The 16,908-nt window shown below is 46.4% G+C and overlaps 1 protein-coding gene and 1 long non-coding RNA gene across 2 annotated transcripts in view; one reads left to right on the top strand and one right to left on the bottom strand.

Moving 5' to 3' along the window:
• The window catches only part of CNN3 (calponin 3), a 48,789-nt gene that overhangs the window by 30,657 nt on the left and 1,224 nt on the right, over positions 1-16,908 (top strand). Inside the window, exons 3-7 of the mRNA XM_026037864.1 lie at positions 13,052-13,173; positions 13,601-13,667; positions 15,007-15,144; positions 15,690-15,806; positions 16,603-16,749. Coding sequence (XP_025893649.1) covers positions 13,052-13,173; positions 13,601-13,667; positions 15,007-15,144; positions 15,690-15,806; positions 16,603-16,749 — 591 coding nt within the window. The remainder of the gene's footprint in view (positions 1-13,051; positions 13,174-13,600; positions 13,668-15,006; positions 15,145-15,689; positions 15,807-16,602; positions 16,750-16,908) is intronic.
• LOC112946114 lies at positions 507-1,441 on the bottom strand. The gene is made up of 2 exons (XR_003249155.1): positions 1,123-1,441; positions 507-537 (listed from the first exon to the last, which is right to left on the bottom strand). It is a non-coding gene; the product is annotated as an uncharacterized LOC112946114 (long non-coding RNA).

The raw sequence follows: 16,908 nt of genomic DNA, 5'->3' as shown, positions 1-16,908 counted from the left end.
GCGCGGCGGCCGCGCGCCCCCGCCCGCGGGAGCGGACCCCGGCTTCCCGTAGAGCCGAATGGGAAACAAAAAGCAACAGCCCCCCCGATGCACACCCGCACACACACACACACACACCCACAACATGCTGCCCAGTCGCACGTACGTGCGCGCTCCATCCTCGCGCTGGCGCCCGGCTGCCCGAGCGGCCCCTGCGGCCCGGCCGGGACCCCGCGCCCCGGCCTGCGGCACCGGCTCGCTTAGACGTGTGGCCCTTGGTCACTGGTTATTTCACACTCCCATCGAGCTTCAGGTTTCTACAGGTCCTTAAATCCTGTTTTACTTGTGGTTAATAGGGGAGGAGAAAGTTGTTCACTTCAAACACTCATGCGAGAAGAAAAAACGAGTGTAACAGAGCCTTTACAAAGGATACCTTCTTTATTGTCATTGGCTTCCTCAGGAGAAGCGTTACAAACGCCAATAACTCAGTGTAACCCGAGTGTCTTCATGGGAGACTCCTCTCCATGCCTAAAGTCATTCATCTATGCAGTTACAGTCCTTAAAAAAAATGGAAAAATATATGTTGTCTGTTGCAGCATATGGGAAAAGCAAAAGCTCCACTGCCTTAGTAAGCTACTGACAGAGTCCCACGTGTTTAGCAGTGATCCCTGTATGACCCAACAGGATGGGACAACCCTTGTGACAGAGCCCTGGCACAGGCTGCCCAGGGAGGCTGCGGAGTCTCCTTCTCTGGAGGTCTCCAAACCCGCCTGGATGCGACCGGGTGCCCCGTGCTCTGGGTGTCCCTGCTGGAGCAGGGGGTTGGACTAGATGGGCTCTAGGGGTCCCTTCCAACTTCAACCGTCCTGTGATTCTGTGATTCACACACTTACGGAAAGGGCCTCCTGCTGCATCTTGCTCTGGATCTGTCATTTCCCCACTGTATCTGTTTTCTTCAGCACAAATGTTGGGGAGGGAGGGATGTTCTCTGCACAACTTCAGTTAACTTGGGCTTCTACCTCTGTCTTTGAACGTGGCAATTCAACATTACCCGACGAGCATTATTCACCAGACAATTTAACTTGCTTCCCTCAGCCTCCTCCCTCTCCCTCCTCCAAAAAAAAAGGTCAGCAAAATGATTACCTTGAACTTGTAGAATGTTTTCCTTAGTGCAAGAGATCAAGTAACAAAGCAATTATGTTATAGATGGATCTGTTGTGTCTCTTAGCTAATATCTTGACTGGTTCTGTACGTTAGGTATGTTTATATTTATATAGTTCAAGAAGGTCAGACAACAGTGGTTTATAAAGATCAGAAATTCCTTTTCTCAAAAAAATGTGTCAAACATCTGAAGAACAAAGTCCAGCTTCCAACTCTTCAGGAATATTTTCTGTTGCCCATCTCCATCGTGCTTTCTAAAGCACTGACCTCGGAGCGGGTGATGGTGGCTCTTTTGCTGTGTTCTAAACGTGGTGCTGCTCTCATGTTTGTGAGCAGCGGCGGTGCCTCGCAGCCCGCGCCCCGGGACGTGCTGGATGCCCTTGTGTGAGGTTTCCATACCGATCGGGCAGTTGTCTCCGCGGAGAGCAGACAGGCTGCTGCCCATGGCCGTGCTGCCGGGGGCTTCGCTGTGCTGTGCTCCACAGGAAAGGCTCTTGGGCTTGCTTCTTGCTTTCCGTTTTTATTATTTTTAAACCTTTTATTCTGGATCGGTGCTCAGAGGGACGCTCTGTTTGCTGCGGTGCTTGGGCAGGTGAGCGCCCCGTGTCCCGGTGCTTCCCGCCGACCTCCTTGGCTGACAGCTCCGTGTGCCGCTGAGCTCGGTGCCGCGTTGGCTCTGCATCAAGGGCGGGTGGTTTTGTGGTGTTCACCTCCTCACCGACCTCGGTCCTGAGCGGGGCTGGTCCCTGATAGGGGATCTCTCTTCTCACATCCACAAGGGAAGGATGGAAGCTGTTCCCGGCACCATTCCCTGCTGTAAGGGAGCCTCTCTGCATAAGAAACTTGTAGGCAAACAAGTGTAAAGCCTTGGAAGCCAATTCCTTGTTTACTTGACATCACAGAAGATGCTTGATCCAAAACAGACATTCATGAAAAAGCTTTTTAAGATGATTTAAATGGATAGTTTCTTCTGCAGGCATTAAGTAATTTTTTTCTTCTCAACAAATGGGACAGTTTCTGTAGTGCTGGAAGTTACGGTTCCTCAAGCAGATGAGGGAACCACCTAAAGCCACGAGCGAGTAACACTGTCTGCCCCGAGGTAGGTAAGGAATGAGCAGGGGCTTTTGCTCCAGCGTCACTGCTCAAGGTGCAGAGCCCAAAAGGACCCGAGGGCAGGAGCTTCCAGTTTGCTCATCTGCTTCCTCCCCACTCCACCCTTCCCATGTTTATTGGGTGTTTATTGGGCATTTATTTATCTTCTCCTTCCTCTGTCTTTGATACGTTGCCAGTTTCCTCTCTGTGCTTCTCTGAAAGGAAGGACGGCCAGAAACACGGTGGGCAGCAGGGGTGAAGCTTCGTGCCGCGCTCGGCTGTGCCGCGTCCCGGGAAGCTGCCCTGGCCGTCGGGGGCCAGCGCTGGTCACTGCCCTTCCCGGGGCTTTGGGAGGTGCCAAAGGAGCTGAAGTGACTCGGTCAGTCCTCGTCTCCACGGCCAGCCTGGTAGCCAGGAGAAGTCTGTAAACAGCCATACTTCCCAAGCAGCTATACTTCATAAACAGCCCATGCTTTGAAATGTGCGGAGGGGAGGTGCTTCCCGCTCTCCTCAGCAAGGATGAACCCAGGGTAATTGAAGGCAGGTGCCGAAGGGCACTGGCCTGTCCTAGGAATGATGCTCCTTTCTCCTGAAGCTGCTGAGGAAGAAATACTTGTATTTTGCTTCTCTGCTTTAATGAATTGTCATGGATTACAGCGGGTCTATAAAGCAAAGCCACGACAGCGACAATGAATATTTTAACGGAGAGCTGGATTCCAATCACTACTTTGCACTTTTTTTGACCTTCGTGATCGAGGAGCTTGATGAAGTTTTGGCTGTCTGAGGCTGAACTGTTAGACCCTCTCCTTCCTCTTTCTCACCTCTATTCTCAAAATAAAACCAAAACAGAAAAAAAAACCTTCTTCTCTCTCAAAAAGTAGCTGTTAATAAAACAACTCTTCCTACTACAAAATTCCCCCTCACACACACACTTCCTATATACTTATCTACTTCCTTATCTAATGGTCTTTAGCAGACCATTAGATTTGCTCACTTTGTGCCTTTTAGGAGTCTTCCACAGGATTATTTGCTGCTGATGCAGCATGTTGCTATTACCAGTACCTGGAAGGACATAATACAAATGAAGGATGTATAGGATCAAGATGAAGAGAAGTTAGGCTTCAAGTGCACAGGTGGTTTCTTCTGTAATTAAAACTGACAGCAGAGGACCAGTGCATTTCCATACACTGTACTTAGAAGTCTGTAACACTTTTGAGAAATTAATATATTAATTTACAAGTTTTGAGCTAAATTCAGGTGCTGAATTTAAAATAAAACCAGCTTGTGTACTTTTCTGTGATAAGCTTTGCTGCATGGAGAGTAAATTAAAAATCCAATATTTTGACGGTAACTTTCCAAAATACCATACTAGAAAAATATGAAATTTTATGAAGGAAATGTCAGCAAAAGTAGCAGAAGAGTTTTACATGGTCAAGTACTGACCTTGAGTTTGCCTCAATCTCTTCGTGCTTTTTGACATGCTTTTTTTTTTTTTTCTTTTTTCATAGCTCCTGAAATTACTGGTGTTTTCTAGCTAAATGCCAGTTTCATTATGCATCGCACCGAGACTTTTCTCTTTGTGTCCAAGCTCCGGAGTTTTTGTCCAAAAAAAATGTGAAACTTTTCCAGCTGGATCCAGGCTTTAGCAGTTCTGCAGCTCAAATGAACTGCTTTGTAACTCTGTCCTTTCTTTTATTGTCTTCTAGAAATCTCTAAGCGCGTGGTGATCTTCAAGCATCTTTCTCCTTTAACAGTTGTTCCCAAACCTCTCTTATAAGAGGTACTTAGAGATAAATGAAATGTTGAAAACTTCTGCCTATAACTGTAGTGAGGAAATCTGTAAACCAGATGCAGAGACTGTAATCAGCAGCAGAAGAAATTGGTGCATAATTACATATTTGATAACTGAGTCAACAAAAAAACTGTCTACAATACATAAATGGTACAATGGAATAATTCCATAGCTGTACTTTTATTCTACCAGGGTTTGGCACAATAGCTACCTATATCACTTAAAGCACATTAATGATGTAAACACTGAATTATGATTAAGTTGAGCTGAAAATGCATTTTTTCCATGCATCAGCAACCCCAATGATAATGAGAATTCCCTACTACATTTACAAGCAGCTTGCTGGTCACTTCTATCAGCTCCTTACTTCTATGTTGACTTACGGAAAACATCAAATTTCAGTAACCTGGCTTGAATGGCAGCTTGTAGAAAATGCTCCTCCTGCATTCCTCCCTCCACTGCCAAATCAAACATTGCTCCTTTCCTGAACCACAGTCTCCTGTACTCCTGGAAATAGTTTGGCTCTTTGAACTGCAGAAACCTGGGGTTAGCCATTCTCTGCATATTTTGTAGCAGATGTATGTATGTGTGTGTGTATTTCTAAGCAGCCCATTGAAAGCCTAGCTCTGTTCAGCTGCCGTAACTCACGTTATCCCCGTGTAAGGTGCTGGGTGGGAAGAGCCGTGGCGCTGATGATGGTGGCGTTAGCCCAGCAGCGGGACCGACAGCGGCGGCTTTGGTTGACTTGGAAGGGGGAGGCAGTTGGGCAGCGGGGATCCCTGCGGCTCTCGCGCTGCTCCGCGCAGGGCGCCCGCCGTAGCCGGGCAGTGCCCATTGCGCACAGCTTTGCAAAGCCGTGAGCCAGCGGACAGGCGCTGCCACCGCCACGACACCCTACAAACATGGGCATCCACGCGCAGCAAGGCTGGTACCGATCCCGCGGCTGATGGCATTCGAGTCATTCGATGACAAGGAAAGAAAGTGTTGCAGGAAGTGCTGTCTCCCTGCTAAGGAACAGCACTGCTTAGTAGCCCATGAGCAGGTAAATGAAGCCCCCCAGCGAAAGGCAGCCACCCTTGTGATGTTTGGCATCCCAAGGGTGCCAAAGGGTTGCGTAAGGGGTAATTTCTTTTTTTCCATGATTTAAGTCCCTTTGACAACTTTGACACGACAGTGCACACAGAGTCTCTCAGAGCCTTGGTGGGTGTTAAACGGCCCCCCGAAACGGTGTTGGTCGGGAGCCGCGGCGCGGGGAGGCACCGCGGGGCGGAGCGGGGCCGGCGCCGAGCCCCACGGGCAGCACCCTGCAGGCTCGCACCACGCGCGCTGCTTCCGCCCTTCCGAAGCCAAACTTCTTCCTGGGATTTTAAAAGGTGTCTTGCAGCAACCATGCTCATGGTTGGGTAGTAACTTCCATGAAAACTTACTGGTCATGGAAAAATATAGGGTTGGACTTTGCTTCCATGCTCCTGCTGCTGAATCAACACCTGTAGAGGATGGGTGCCCACCTTCTGGGATAAGGATGTGGACTCCTTCGCCTCGGTCCTGCTTGTAGGAGCATTAACTCAGACGTCCTTCCCTGGGCTGTAATTCGTTTGGGAGCATAAGGGCTGGAAACCCCTGCGCTCGGCCTTGCTGGCTTCTGTAGCCGCGGAGCGTCGTGTGCGCGCAGCGTCCGACACGTCCTTTTAAGGAAAACTTTTTAGAGATTCCCGTCCCCTCTGGAACTGCACAGGAAAGGCCTTCAGTAAAAGTGGGCAGGGGGCCAGGACACGTAGGGCAATTTGAAACAGATTTTTTCTAAGTGAGATCATGTGAAAATCCTTCTCTTCCCTTTAAGAGGGACTCTTCAGCTTTCCCTTTAAGAGGAAAGAGGACTCCTCGGCTTAAAAATGCTTCTTGTAGGTATTTGGTTCCAAACAACTGTGAAGTTGCATGGCTGTATTCAGCAGCATGTGCTCTGTTTTGGGTAAATATTTTTGTTTTAACAGAAAGGCGTCCAAGTAGCTTGCTCTGCTCTCTCTAATTAGTCAGACTGTATTTTTCTCAGTTTTGTCTTTCACGTGGGTGGTTCTCTGCATTTTTTTTCCTTAAACCAGCGCAGAGATTCAGTATCAAGAGGGAAGACATAATAAAAGTTGCTTATATAAAGCCATCTTTTACCTGAACCAGAAATGAATCACGTTTTATAAATTCCTGAAACTTGAAGGGTTTAGTCCCGCAGCAGGAGCCTCTCTTGCTCATGAACAAAGTGCCGTTGTCACAGGCCCGGTTGGTGCCCCGAGTGGCCTCGCACCAGGCTGCTGCGCGGGCCCAGCTGCGGGACGCGGCCCAGACGCGCTCCCAGCCGGGGAGGCTGAGCTGCCTCCAGGCTCCGCTTCTGCCTCCGATCCCCCAGTTTGCTGCCTTTGCCACTTCCCTTCTGAGTCTGCACCTCGGAGCAGCAGGGATTACAGTCCTCCATGTAAAGCACTTGTGTGCTGGGAGCCCCGTGGCTGTGGCGAGAGGCTGTGCCCGTGCCGGGAGAGGCGACGAGCGCCGCGGTGCCCGATGAAGCCGCTGCCCCCGCGGGCCTGGTTCTGGTTCTGCTCCTGGTTCTGCTCGCGGTGACGCGCAGCCTCCCTGCACCCTGCACCAGGCCGAGGCCTCACCTGGCTGCCCTGCTAGGGAGGCTCTGCCCTTCTTAATAGTCCTGGTTTTGCTTAAACCAACTCTCACTTGTCTGAAAACTGTTTTTCTGCTCTCTAATCAACTGAGGACATGCTAGAAGCCTTCCCAGCAAAGGACAAGGCCTGAAGGAGACGCATTCAGAAAGACATTTGGTGACACTGAAACATCCACAGTCAAACACGGCTGCTGCCCTGTGAACAGGGGCTTCATCCGCACCAAAGCCTCGTCCTTCTGGTTAAACAGGGACAGAAGCCGAGCCTAACAAAGCCAGCACACCAAAGCCAGCACTGCTCCGAGGAGCGGGAACCACGTGCTGCTTGTCTGGGATTCCAGCACCTGGAAAGCACGGGAACTGTCACTGCTCCTGGTAGCCTTGGAATACTGCATGGGACCAACCCAGAGATATGTTGCAACTTGTATCTGAAAGTCTAAAAATACACATAGTCAATGAAACGTGGGTAATTCAGACACAAATCACTAAATATTCTTTGCTTATTTTTTGCAGTAAATTGTCTCTATCTCTTTCACTGGAATTGCTACATTTGTCATGCCCAAATGAAAATTAAAAGTACAGGTTATGACAGGATAAAGTCCATCTAAAGAGAGGATAGCAGCCTGTGGGGAAAGAAAACTGAGTACATTTACTTGGAAAATGCCTGTTGCCTTGGGACACACCAGGTTACCCGGTCTATTGAAGTAAGACTGTCTGGTGTGACAAGTGACTGCGAACTGCCAAGTACGTGAGGTTAGTGGCGGGGAGCAGAGGTGTGAAGGCGGCTGTATCCTTCGGTCACTCTTTGAGAACGGTGCTGAGCCGACGCAGCAGGGACGCACGGTGCCTCCGCTGGAGCGGATCACCCAACACTCCTTTGAGCAGCGTCTACAAAAACTGCACCAACTTGCATTCGGTTTCATTTCTGCTATTGCAGCGCAGTGTTCCTTCGTTAAGTTTTTGCAAACCTAGTAGTTATCACTAACGTTTGTCAGTACTGCGTGCTAGGGGTATTTCCAGGGCAGTACTTGGCACTTCCAGAAGAAATCGCTCCCGAGGACATGAACTGCACCGATCTGTTGTATTGTACTGGAGTTCAAGCCAGTTAGATTGGGGGGACAGTTGAGAAAAGATGTAAAATCTGTTCTTGGGAAATCACAGACATCATGTTTGATTGGTACCATCTTAGCTGAGAAGAGACTTTTCTGGTACTTTGTTTTGTAACGCAAACGGCCCTGACTTCAAATAATTGTGTCAGTAGCTTCCACTGCCCGGGTTCGGCCAAGAGGCGTCAGCTGCTTGGCAGTGCAGAGCTGATCAGACAGAGTTTAAACTCAGTTTTGTATTTCCAGTTAACATTGATTCCGTTTGGACCTGTGGCTATATGAATTTTCCAGGTTGCTGAGGCACTCGGAGATGTCCTGGAACAACAAGTGATGAACAGGATTGGGCCCTTCAGGTGCCAGTCCTGTGGGATTAGCCCTGCAGGCCGCCTCGCTCCCGCTTTGGAGAGCTGCTGCCCTGAGGGCAGAGGATGGATCTGCATCCACCTGCTGCCCTCCCCTCCCAGAGCAATGGGAAAGGGAGGAAAGGGCCCCTCACACGCTACCCCGGAGCCAGGGGCGCGCAGGGCTGACACTGGGGTCTGGGCTTCTGCGGGGCCGGCCCTCCTGAGGCAGCAGCTACTTCGGGGCCAACAGGAGGCTCGGAGGCCGACAGGAGGCTCGGAGGCCGACAGGAGGCTCGGAGGCCGACATCCACCACGCCAGCAAACCCCAAAAAAGAAAGCAGGTGCTAGTACTAAAAGCCAAAAAGAGTTGATATAGGCCAAACCACCACTTAATTCAAGCAACTAATGTGACATCTTATTTTTAAAAACTTTTGGCCTTCTAAGTTAGGCAAAAGCTTTATTTTCTATTTTATTTGCTTTCTGTTTATGACCTAACATGCAGGAGCAGAATTAGCATAAAAATCTTGGCTAGACCTGGATTAAATGCAGCCTGAGCTGAATATGCTCCCATACTTGATTGGCAATCCAGTAAACTTTATCTTTTCAATCTTTTTCTGGCTGAAAAAATTACTTCCTTCTCTCCCTTTAAGCAACAAGCCACTCCAGACTCCTTTCCATGAGGAGTATTCACATCTAATCCTCCCTGCTTTATTTATTGTTCTTTCTTGGCTATATCCCTGCTCGAACCATGTTCTCCATCTCCCTTGAAAAGCTGCAGCATAGTAACCTATTGCTGCATATTTTTATATGTATAAATCTTACACATGCTTCCAAGGCCCAGTTACTGTGCTGGTGCTGTTCATTTACTTGGGACAAGCACACGCTTTTATTGTGAAAACCCTTGACCAGAGAGCAGTTTCTGCCGAGCTCTGGCACCGTTTAAGAGCTGGACATTGAACCTGTGACTTGTGCTGGGGGGAGGCAGGGCCGAGGCCCAAGGTGCCACTCAGAGGGCGGCTGCAACGGCGTGACTGGCAGCTTGGAACATCTTCCCCGTATCTGCTTTCTGTGCTTGTAACTAAACCTGGGGTAGTAAGAATATTAAACTGTTTGGATTTAGTTTGACTGGTAAAGTTATTCAGTGTTAAAAGCTTTTCTTGAAATAATTTGCAGTAATTTTCCAGAGTTGCAACGATGTGGACAGCTGAACTCTGAGATTTGGCACACGGGTAGCGCTTGGTGTACAGCATGTTCTGTGTAACCTGGAAAAGATTAGTGAAAAAGGGCAACTGAAAGTCCCCGAGAGATCTGCTACGGGGTGAAATACTGGTTAACATCAGTGGTGTGTCGTGCACACCCGCTGGAGACTTCAGCCCACCTGCGACCGGAGCGCTGCAGGGCACCGGAGGAACGCGGCCGGGGTTAGCGCCCGCCTGCCGCCCCGCCACTTACCCGGGGCAGGCACTTGAGGCTGCGTTTCAGTAGGAGTCACCTGGTAAAGAGACAGAGCCGCTCACTTGTGCTCCCCCCAGTTCAGAGCTGTTCGTGCCCTCCTTCCTTCCACTACTTCAAAGTGAATCAATCTAGGCAACAGAAATCAAGAAAACTCCATCTGTAAGACTGAAATGTACCAGTTTGAGGTAGAAGAAACTACTCAGTGTAGTTTGCTTGTATGTAATAGTAGATAACTACTGGAGGGGGAAAAAGAACAAAAAAAAATGCTTAGCAGAGTTACCTATGGATTGTGCTTGTTCTGCACCATTAATGAGACAGTGTTGCCTTCTGGCTGCCCCGGACACGCGGTCCAGTCGCATGTACATGTCACACATTTTAGGTTCTGATCAATTTGTACGTTCATTCAAGTGCTATAGTTATTTGAATGTGCATGAAGATCAGGAAAAAGCCAAAGTTAACATTTGCAGTCCTAACTGTGATAGGTATTACCCAGGCTCAAGGTCAGAATGTTCTCTTATAATATAGTGCGGTTTCTGTTTCCTGCCCAACAATCTTGGATACAGATGGAGCCTTTTGCAGGGGTGTAACCGACTCAGAAATGGATATTTTATACAGCTCTCAGAAAACGAGTAGATGAATATTTTAAAATTGTCTGTTTGTTTTCCATTAAATTTGAAGTCAGCCCAAAAGCACAGTGTTTGGTTTATGAATCTAATTTATACACTGCCTCTTCTAACTCATGGCTTTCCTATATAGCAGGAAAAAAACAGCAAGGCAATATGGACTGTTAGTCCTCTGACTACCTCCGGTAGAACCATTAGATTTCTACTTCAAATTAACCAAAAAAACTTGCTTTCCAGTTAATGGTCAACTCTTGTGCAGTCTTTTTTTCCCCTCTGTACTGAATACAAATGCAATTTTTCCTTCATTAGGAGTTTTATTAACAGCCTGGCGTTAGCAATAGGCACATAGCACCTCATCTTTCCCTCCCCTGGTCCTATGCTGCCTGTATTGTGACGGCTGGTATAAACTTTGGTTTCCTTACTAGTGTAATGGTTAGAAATTTCTTTGCGTCTCAAATTGTCAACAAGAATGAGATTTTGTAGCTTTTTGTTTCTTTCAAGATAAACCAGAGCAAAAGAATTTAAACCCTTGGCTTCTTGCTATCTGTTCTGAAAAATTTTATGCCACTTTTACATCCAAAGCTACAATAGGATGCCTTCCACACTGTTCTGAAACAGCAACTTTTTTAAGTGACACCAATGATGAATATTTTTAAGGTGCTTAGCTGCTGCCCTTGCCTTTACTGGAACATGTTTTCTTTTGCTGTGGATATACTTGCTAAGATTTAAGTATCTTCCATGAGAGCTCAGTACTTAAAAAGGATCAGATGTTGGCACGCAGATTAGTAATAACGGAAAAAAAAATTTCATTTATACTAGAGTTTCCAGCTTGTGCTCACAGATAGCAATCAAAGGAAAACTGGAACAAATCTGATAGACATGTGGAAAGTATGATGTATCCACTGACTCGGGTTACATAACTCCAGCTGCGTCACCACGACTACCAGCACACGGAGAATCCAGGGAAGCGCAGGACCTTCCTTCCCGGCTCGCCCACCTTCTCCCTCTCCTTAACCCCTTTGCGCCACGTGTTTGGAAAGGGCCTGCCAGGTCTCAATGTCTTTAACTCCTCCTGGTTTTCAGCAGCCTACAAAGGCTCCAGCGCAGCGCTCTGAGAAGCTCTTGCTGCTCTGCCCTTTTTGCAACCTGGTTGTTCCCCTGCTCCAAACAAGGACTTTAGTGTATGGGTATGAAACTGCAGAGAGCGAGACCACGCAGAGAGCACGTGCCAGTAAAACCAGTGTCCCTGTGTGCACAGGCCTTGTATAGCCCTGCACACTTAAACCTCTTGAAAATCCTCGAGATTTGAGCACATGTGAAAGTTCTCCAACATAAAGTAAATATTTTTCAGAGCTGATAAAATTCCATACCATCACTTCTAAGTTACCCAAGCAATGAAGAGAGGTATTCAACACTCAGCCATATCCTAATCTCAAATGTGGAATGTCCTAAGTATTAAATGCGGGAAACTCTAGGCTTTTAATTTACATGCTTACAAAGATCAAAATAGTCATATTTTCGGGAGCCTATCAGGTTCTCTCTCACTGACTTTGGTAGTTCTTCTTTTTTTTATACTGGGGGAAAAAGAAAACCTGATCTTCAAAGTGGGCCTTTTGATGGCATGGTCACTGAGTTGATTGTTTCCTCAAATATTTTGTAAATAAATGAAATTATAGAGAACTTGTTTTTAATCTGGAAATGTGTCAACAGCAGGATGGCTAAGGACAGTTTAGCTCTAAGTTAGAGTGTAAGAGCCTGCTTCAATTTTCAGATCGCGTCGTGTTTGTTAGATTTCTAACTATAGCTAAAGTACTGTGGAGAGGTTGGCCTGAACCCCTCTCTGTACTCACGTGCATGTTGGAACTGTGATTTCTATGGAGTAGGAGCCGTCAACATACAGATTAGTAGTCCACATTGACTACTGTTTTTTACCGGAAAATCAGACCAATTTCTAGCCTTTCTGGGGAAAAAAGTTAAAGAAAAATTGAGAATAATGTAATTTGCCAGTTTAGAGTTGGAAAGTACTAGTGCTAGACAAAAGGCCTCCATCCAAGTTAATCAGAGAGGCTGGAATTAAAATCTCACGCCTTGTAAATGGCTGTCGACATCTGTCTTTTCTGGACCAAAGGGTAGGAATAAACGGTGAAACCAGCGTTGTGGCCTGTTAGCGGCCGCACGTGGATTTCCTGTTTGGAATTAGAAAGCAAGGGGTTAGTCGGGCTCACTTTCCGTGGTTAGAACCACGCGTTGGCACTCGCTGCCTGCGGGGCACTTAGCCACGGTAGCTCGGTCGCCCCGCGGCCGCACGGGACACTAGTGCCGGCCTCTGGGGACGCGGAGGCTACTCGGACCTACCATCCTGTGCATGGAGAAGCTGCTTTACTTGCAGAAAAACAGGATGTTACTGTGCTAACAATTGCTGCCCATGGTGAAACCCCCTCCTGGTTTGCCAGTGTGGAGAAGTACTGAAAAAGTAACAGGTTTAGGGTGAAGGAGATTTGAGCTGCTCTTCAGGGTCACTTGTGAAAGTCAGAGGAGGGGACTGAAAGGTGGAGAACAGGGTTTGGATCCTGTTTGCTCTAGAGCTGCTGCAGTCCAGCAGTTTTAAGCATTCTCATTGCCTTAATTTCTTGTGACTGGAACACAGCCTGATAGACTGACTACTAAAGTCTGAGTGTCTGAAAAGGGAGTTTTTAAGTCACCCTCTTAGCAACTTTTGGCCTCTGATATCTTTAGTTTCATCAACAATTGCACATTTTCCTTTCCCTAAAGTAATAGGGGAAAGAATTGCAATTTTCTCTTGTTAAGTGATTTATTTTTTTATGCTTGTATTACAGATTGCCCTGAAATATGATCCCCAGATAGAAGAAGACCTGCGTAACTGGATAGAAGAGGTTACAGGGCTGAGCATTGGTGCAAACTTTCAACTGGGATTGAAAGATGGCATCATCCTATGCGAGTAAGTAAGGCTCCAGAAATGACCTGGGGTTTAGTGCTTTGTGCCTCTGAGGGGGACTCCTGAGGACTCCCACTCAAACACATGAGCTATAATGGTCAAGTAGCTGGTGGCAGGCAGCTTCTTTGAAACCATAGAGAAAAATGGGTATTTAACTCAAATCTTTTTTATATTTCAACAAATATTTATAAATTTAGTTACGAAGTCCTTTAATAATGAAAGGGCACAAAGTTTAACAAATACGTTGTAGATCTGTTAAATTTCCAGGCATCTAAGCTAGGCATTTTGTATAAATCTAAAATTAACCAGCTTGATGGAACTAATCCAACTGATAAAGCATGGATAAAAATACTATATAATGTCTACACATGTTATAAGGATGAGATTTCTGTTTAAATATTTACCCCCTTCTTTTTCCCCTCCTCCGCAGGCTTATAAATAAGCTGCAGCCAGGATCAGTGAAGAAAATCAATCAATCAAAACTAAATTGGCACCAGGTAAAACCAATGTCCTCTCTTCCCCCAGACCCGTGCGCCCCTAACCTCTGCCACCCTGCGAGTCCTGTTGTGTGTTAACAACTTGACTGTGAACAGGGTGCCTCTTTGATCTTAACAGCAACAAGATTTGTGTACAGATAGCAAGATGTGGACACAAACAGCTAAGAACACTTCGCACATGAACAGCATTTAACAAAATAATTACAGCTGAGATGACTCGTAACTGGCACCTGAGTGGACATATTTAATAGTGTTGCTTATGAAAGAAGAATATAGAAGCATATAGCAAGGTCTCTTTTCAAGTACAAAAGCTGTTAACTGGAGTTTTGATCCGACACTGCTGTGGACGTTACAGCAGGAGCCTCCCACCCAAACACTAAAGCCACTGTTTGAAGTGTCCTCCTGGAAATAAAAGCAGCTGGTGGCGGAAGGAAGGAAAAGGATCTGAACAGTCTCAGGAAATGGTTGTGTAACAGAACTCGGAAAATGGTACACTGCAAATTAACTCTTGTGTACGTATTTGATTACAGTATGTCCTGATTTAGTTTCATGGGCAACCTGTCCAACACACTTTCCTTTTCCTTCCTTCCTCACCAAGGGGCTGCTGAAGGCAGCACATCCTGAGCGCAGGCACAGGAAGGGTTGTTGACTGGAGCCAACTGCCGTGGCTGCTGTGGGTCTAGCTCAGCACTGGTGTGTTCAGTCTCTTGTTTTTATTGGACTCAACATTTCTAAACAGAATGGAGGATTTATTTTTTAAGCTTAGTTTTAGTATCTTTTATGACTTCAGAAGAGATTCAGTCGTTATTTGTTTTACTCTATATAACTTTCTTGTTCTGACATCAGTTAGGGCTAAAACCTGCTAATGAAACCCAAAGGGTGGGCTCAGGTTGTCCCAATAGGCCGGCAAGATGATACCTTCAAACTAAGTTAAATATTCTTATTATCTACAAAATTATGGCTTTTTAATTTTTTTAAAAAAAAAACACAAAATTACCTATGCAAATTTAACCTAAAGTTCTCAAATTTAAATTAGGATTTCTCTTGGAGAGGACACAGTTAAGAGCTCTCATTAAATCCTTCTCTAGCAATGCATCCTGTACTCATCCTCAGAGAGAGATGTTCTAGTAGATAAACCCTTAGATTGATTTCTGTAGTAAAATTCATGAAAATAAGTATCCTAATGGCCCCTCTTAATCACTCCAACTGTTGTTCTATCCAATCTCCACTGCACAAAGAACTCATGTGAAAAAAAACGAATACCCAGAAAACATTACAATTAGTTACTTGTTTCTGAACTGAAATGTCAAGTAGAAAACTTGCTCTTTTTTCTGTTTAGCTGGAGAATATTGGGAATTTTATCAAGGCCATCCAAGTCTACGGCATGAAGCCACATGATATTTTTGAAGCAAATGATCTTTTTGAAAATGGAAATATGACTCAAGTACAGACTACCTTAGTAGCGCTAGCAGGTCTGGTGAGTATTCATACCCCGGCGCTGACAGAAATGCACATACCACTCAAGATACTCCCTTTCCACTCCTGTAAATACAGGAAACAACCTATAGCCTGTCTGGAAGGGATAGATATTATTGTGAGTCTGAGACACCGCAGCAGTTGCCCTTCAGGTAACGTGCCTGTTGCCCACCTCACACCTCGAGAGCAGCCTTGGAGCTCAGGTACTCGGCTGGCTGCATGTGGCCCCGCTCTGGGTCTGTGCAGGCACATGCAGACCTGCTGTGCCCCTTAACCCCTGCACAACATCCTTTGGGCTCTGGCAGAGATACTGGGGTAGCTTCAGAATGGCCCCTTCACATGGCAGAGCTGATCAGAAACTGTGTTGTGGCAGGGACATGAAATAAACCTGCCTGTAGCAGCTTCATCTGGAGAGCCCAAGACCACACACTGAGACTGCTGCTTCTCTGTCAGCCCAGGACTCCAGATGTGTTTCAGAAGCAGAAAATTTACTTGAGCAGTGAATTTTCTATTTTCCCCTCTCTCTCTCTCTCTCTCTCTAAATAGGCAAAAACCAAAGGCTTTCATACTACCATTGATGTTGGTGTCAAATATGCAGAGAAACAAGCACGAAGTTTTGATGCAGGAAAACTAAAAGCTGGTCAAAGTGTAATTGGCCTGCAGGTAGGTATGAAATCAGTTGCATTTGCAAACAGCCGTCCTGTTCTGATTAAGTGAAATGCTGTTCATGCAAAAACCTCTGCAGAATTAGAATATATTCTTTAGAGCCGTTCTTATCTTGAAAGAGTTATAGGGTTTTAATTCTTGTAAGCAGTTGATTGTCTCATTGTCTTTACAAGTTTAAGCGACTGTGTGAAGTTGATGGGATTTTATTTGCTATTCTTTAAATCTTGGTGTAAGAGCAATAAGGAGGAAAGCAAAAATTAGTAGTAAGCTAATAGTGGCAGCAAGGATCATCTTCATCTTTTAGAGAAACTTTGAGATGAGTCGGAGTCTTTGGATAGCTAGAGCTTCTTCTGTGCTGGTGTTTTTTTGGTTCCCACCTCCCCCTTTCCGTTTTCCTCAGTAATCAAAAACAAAAACCTTGTCTAGCACAAGCATTTGAAATTTCAAGATTCCACACAAGTTGGGGCAGTGTGACTGAATCACTACCATCTAGGGGGAGAGTGATTATTATGTATTGCTGTGCCCAGCCATTTCTCACATAGAGGCTGCTCATGCAGCTGGCGCAAGGCCAGGCACCGAGTGCCTCAGGATGACAGCTGTTTGTCCCCTGAAACACGGCACAGAGAAGTGATAGTTTCTTACGCAGCAGCCAAGCTGCACGAGGGAGGCGCGCAGTGCAATTACTCTCTGGCAGCTGCCACACTTATCAGCTATATTTGTTTCCTTGGACTGTGCTTGTTGTACAAATAAAATAACCACTTTTTCTGTTCACCTCTTCCTTCTCCCAACGAAGATGGGCACAAACAAGTGTGCCAGTCAGGCAGGCATGACTGCCTATGGAACCAGGAGACATCTCTACGATCCGAAAATGCAAACTGACAAACCCTTTGACCAGACGACAATTAGCCTACAGATGGGCACGAACAAGGGAGCCAGCCAGGTGAGGGAAACAGCAGCCGCTGTTCCTATCAGGCCTGCTGGGGCAGTCAGTTACTTCCTATGCACTGCCTCCTTTTGAACACACAGCCTGTTCTTTATCAAGAGGCAGAACATGCTGGATGTTTCAGCAGAGACTTACCTTCTAAGACTCACTTACTAG

The sequence above is a fragment of the Nothoprocta perdicaria genome, unplaced genomic scaffold (assembly GCF_003342845.1).
Source record: "Nothoprocta perdicaria isolate Ctin4 unplaced genomic scaffold, notPer1 scaffold_20, whole genome shotgun sequence".
Classification (NCBI taxonomy): Eukaryota; Metazoa; Chordata; class Aves; order Tinamiformes; family Tinamidae; genus Nothoprocta; species Nothoprocta perdicaria.
The sequence above is the reverse complement of the archived record's forward strand: the minus strand, read 5'-3'. Positions and strand labels throughout refer to the sequence as shown.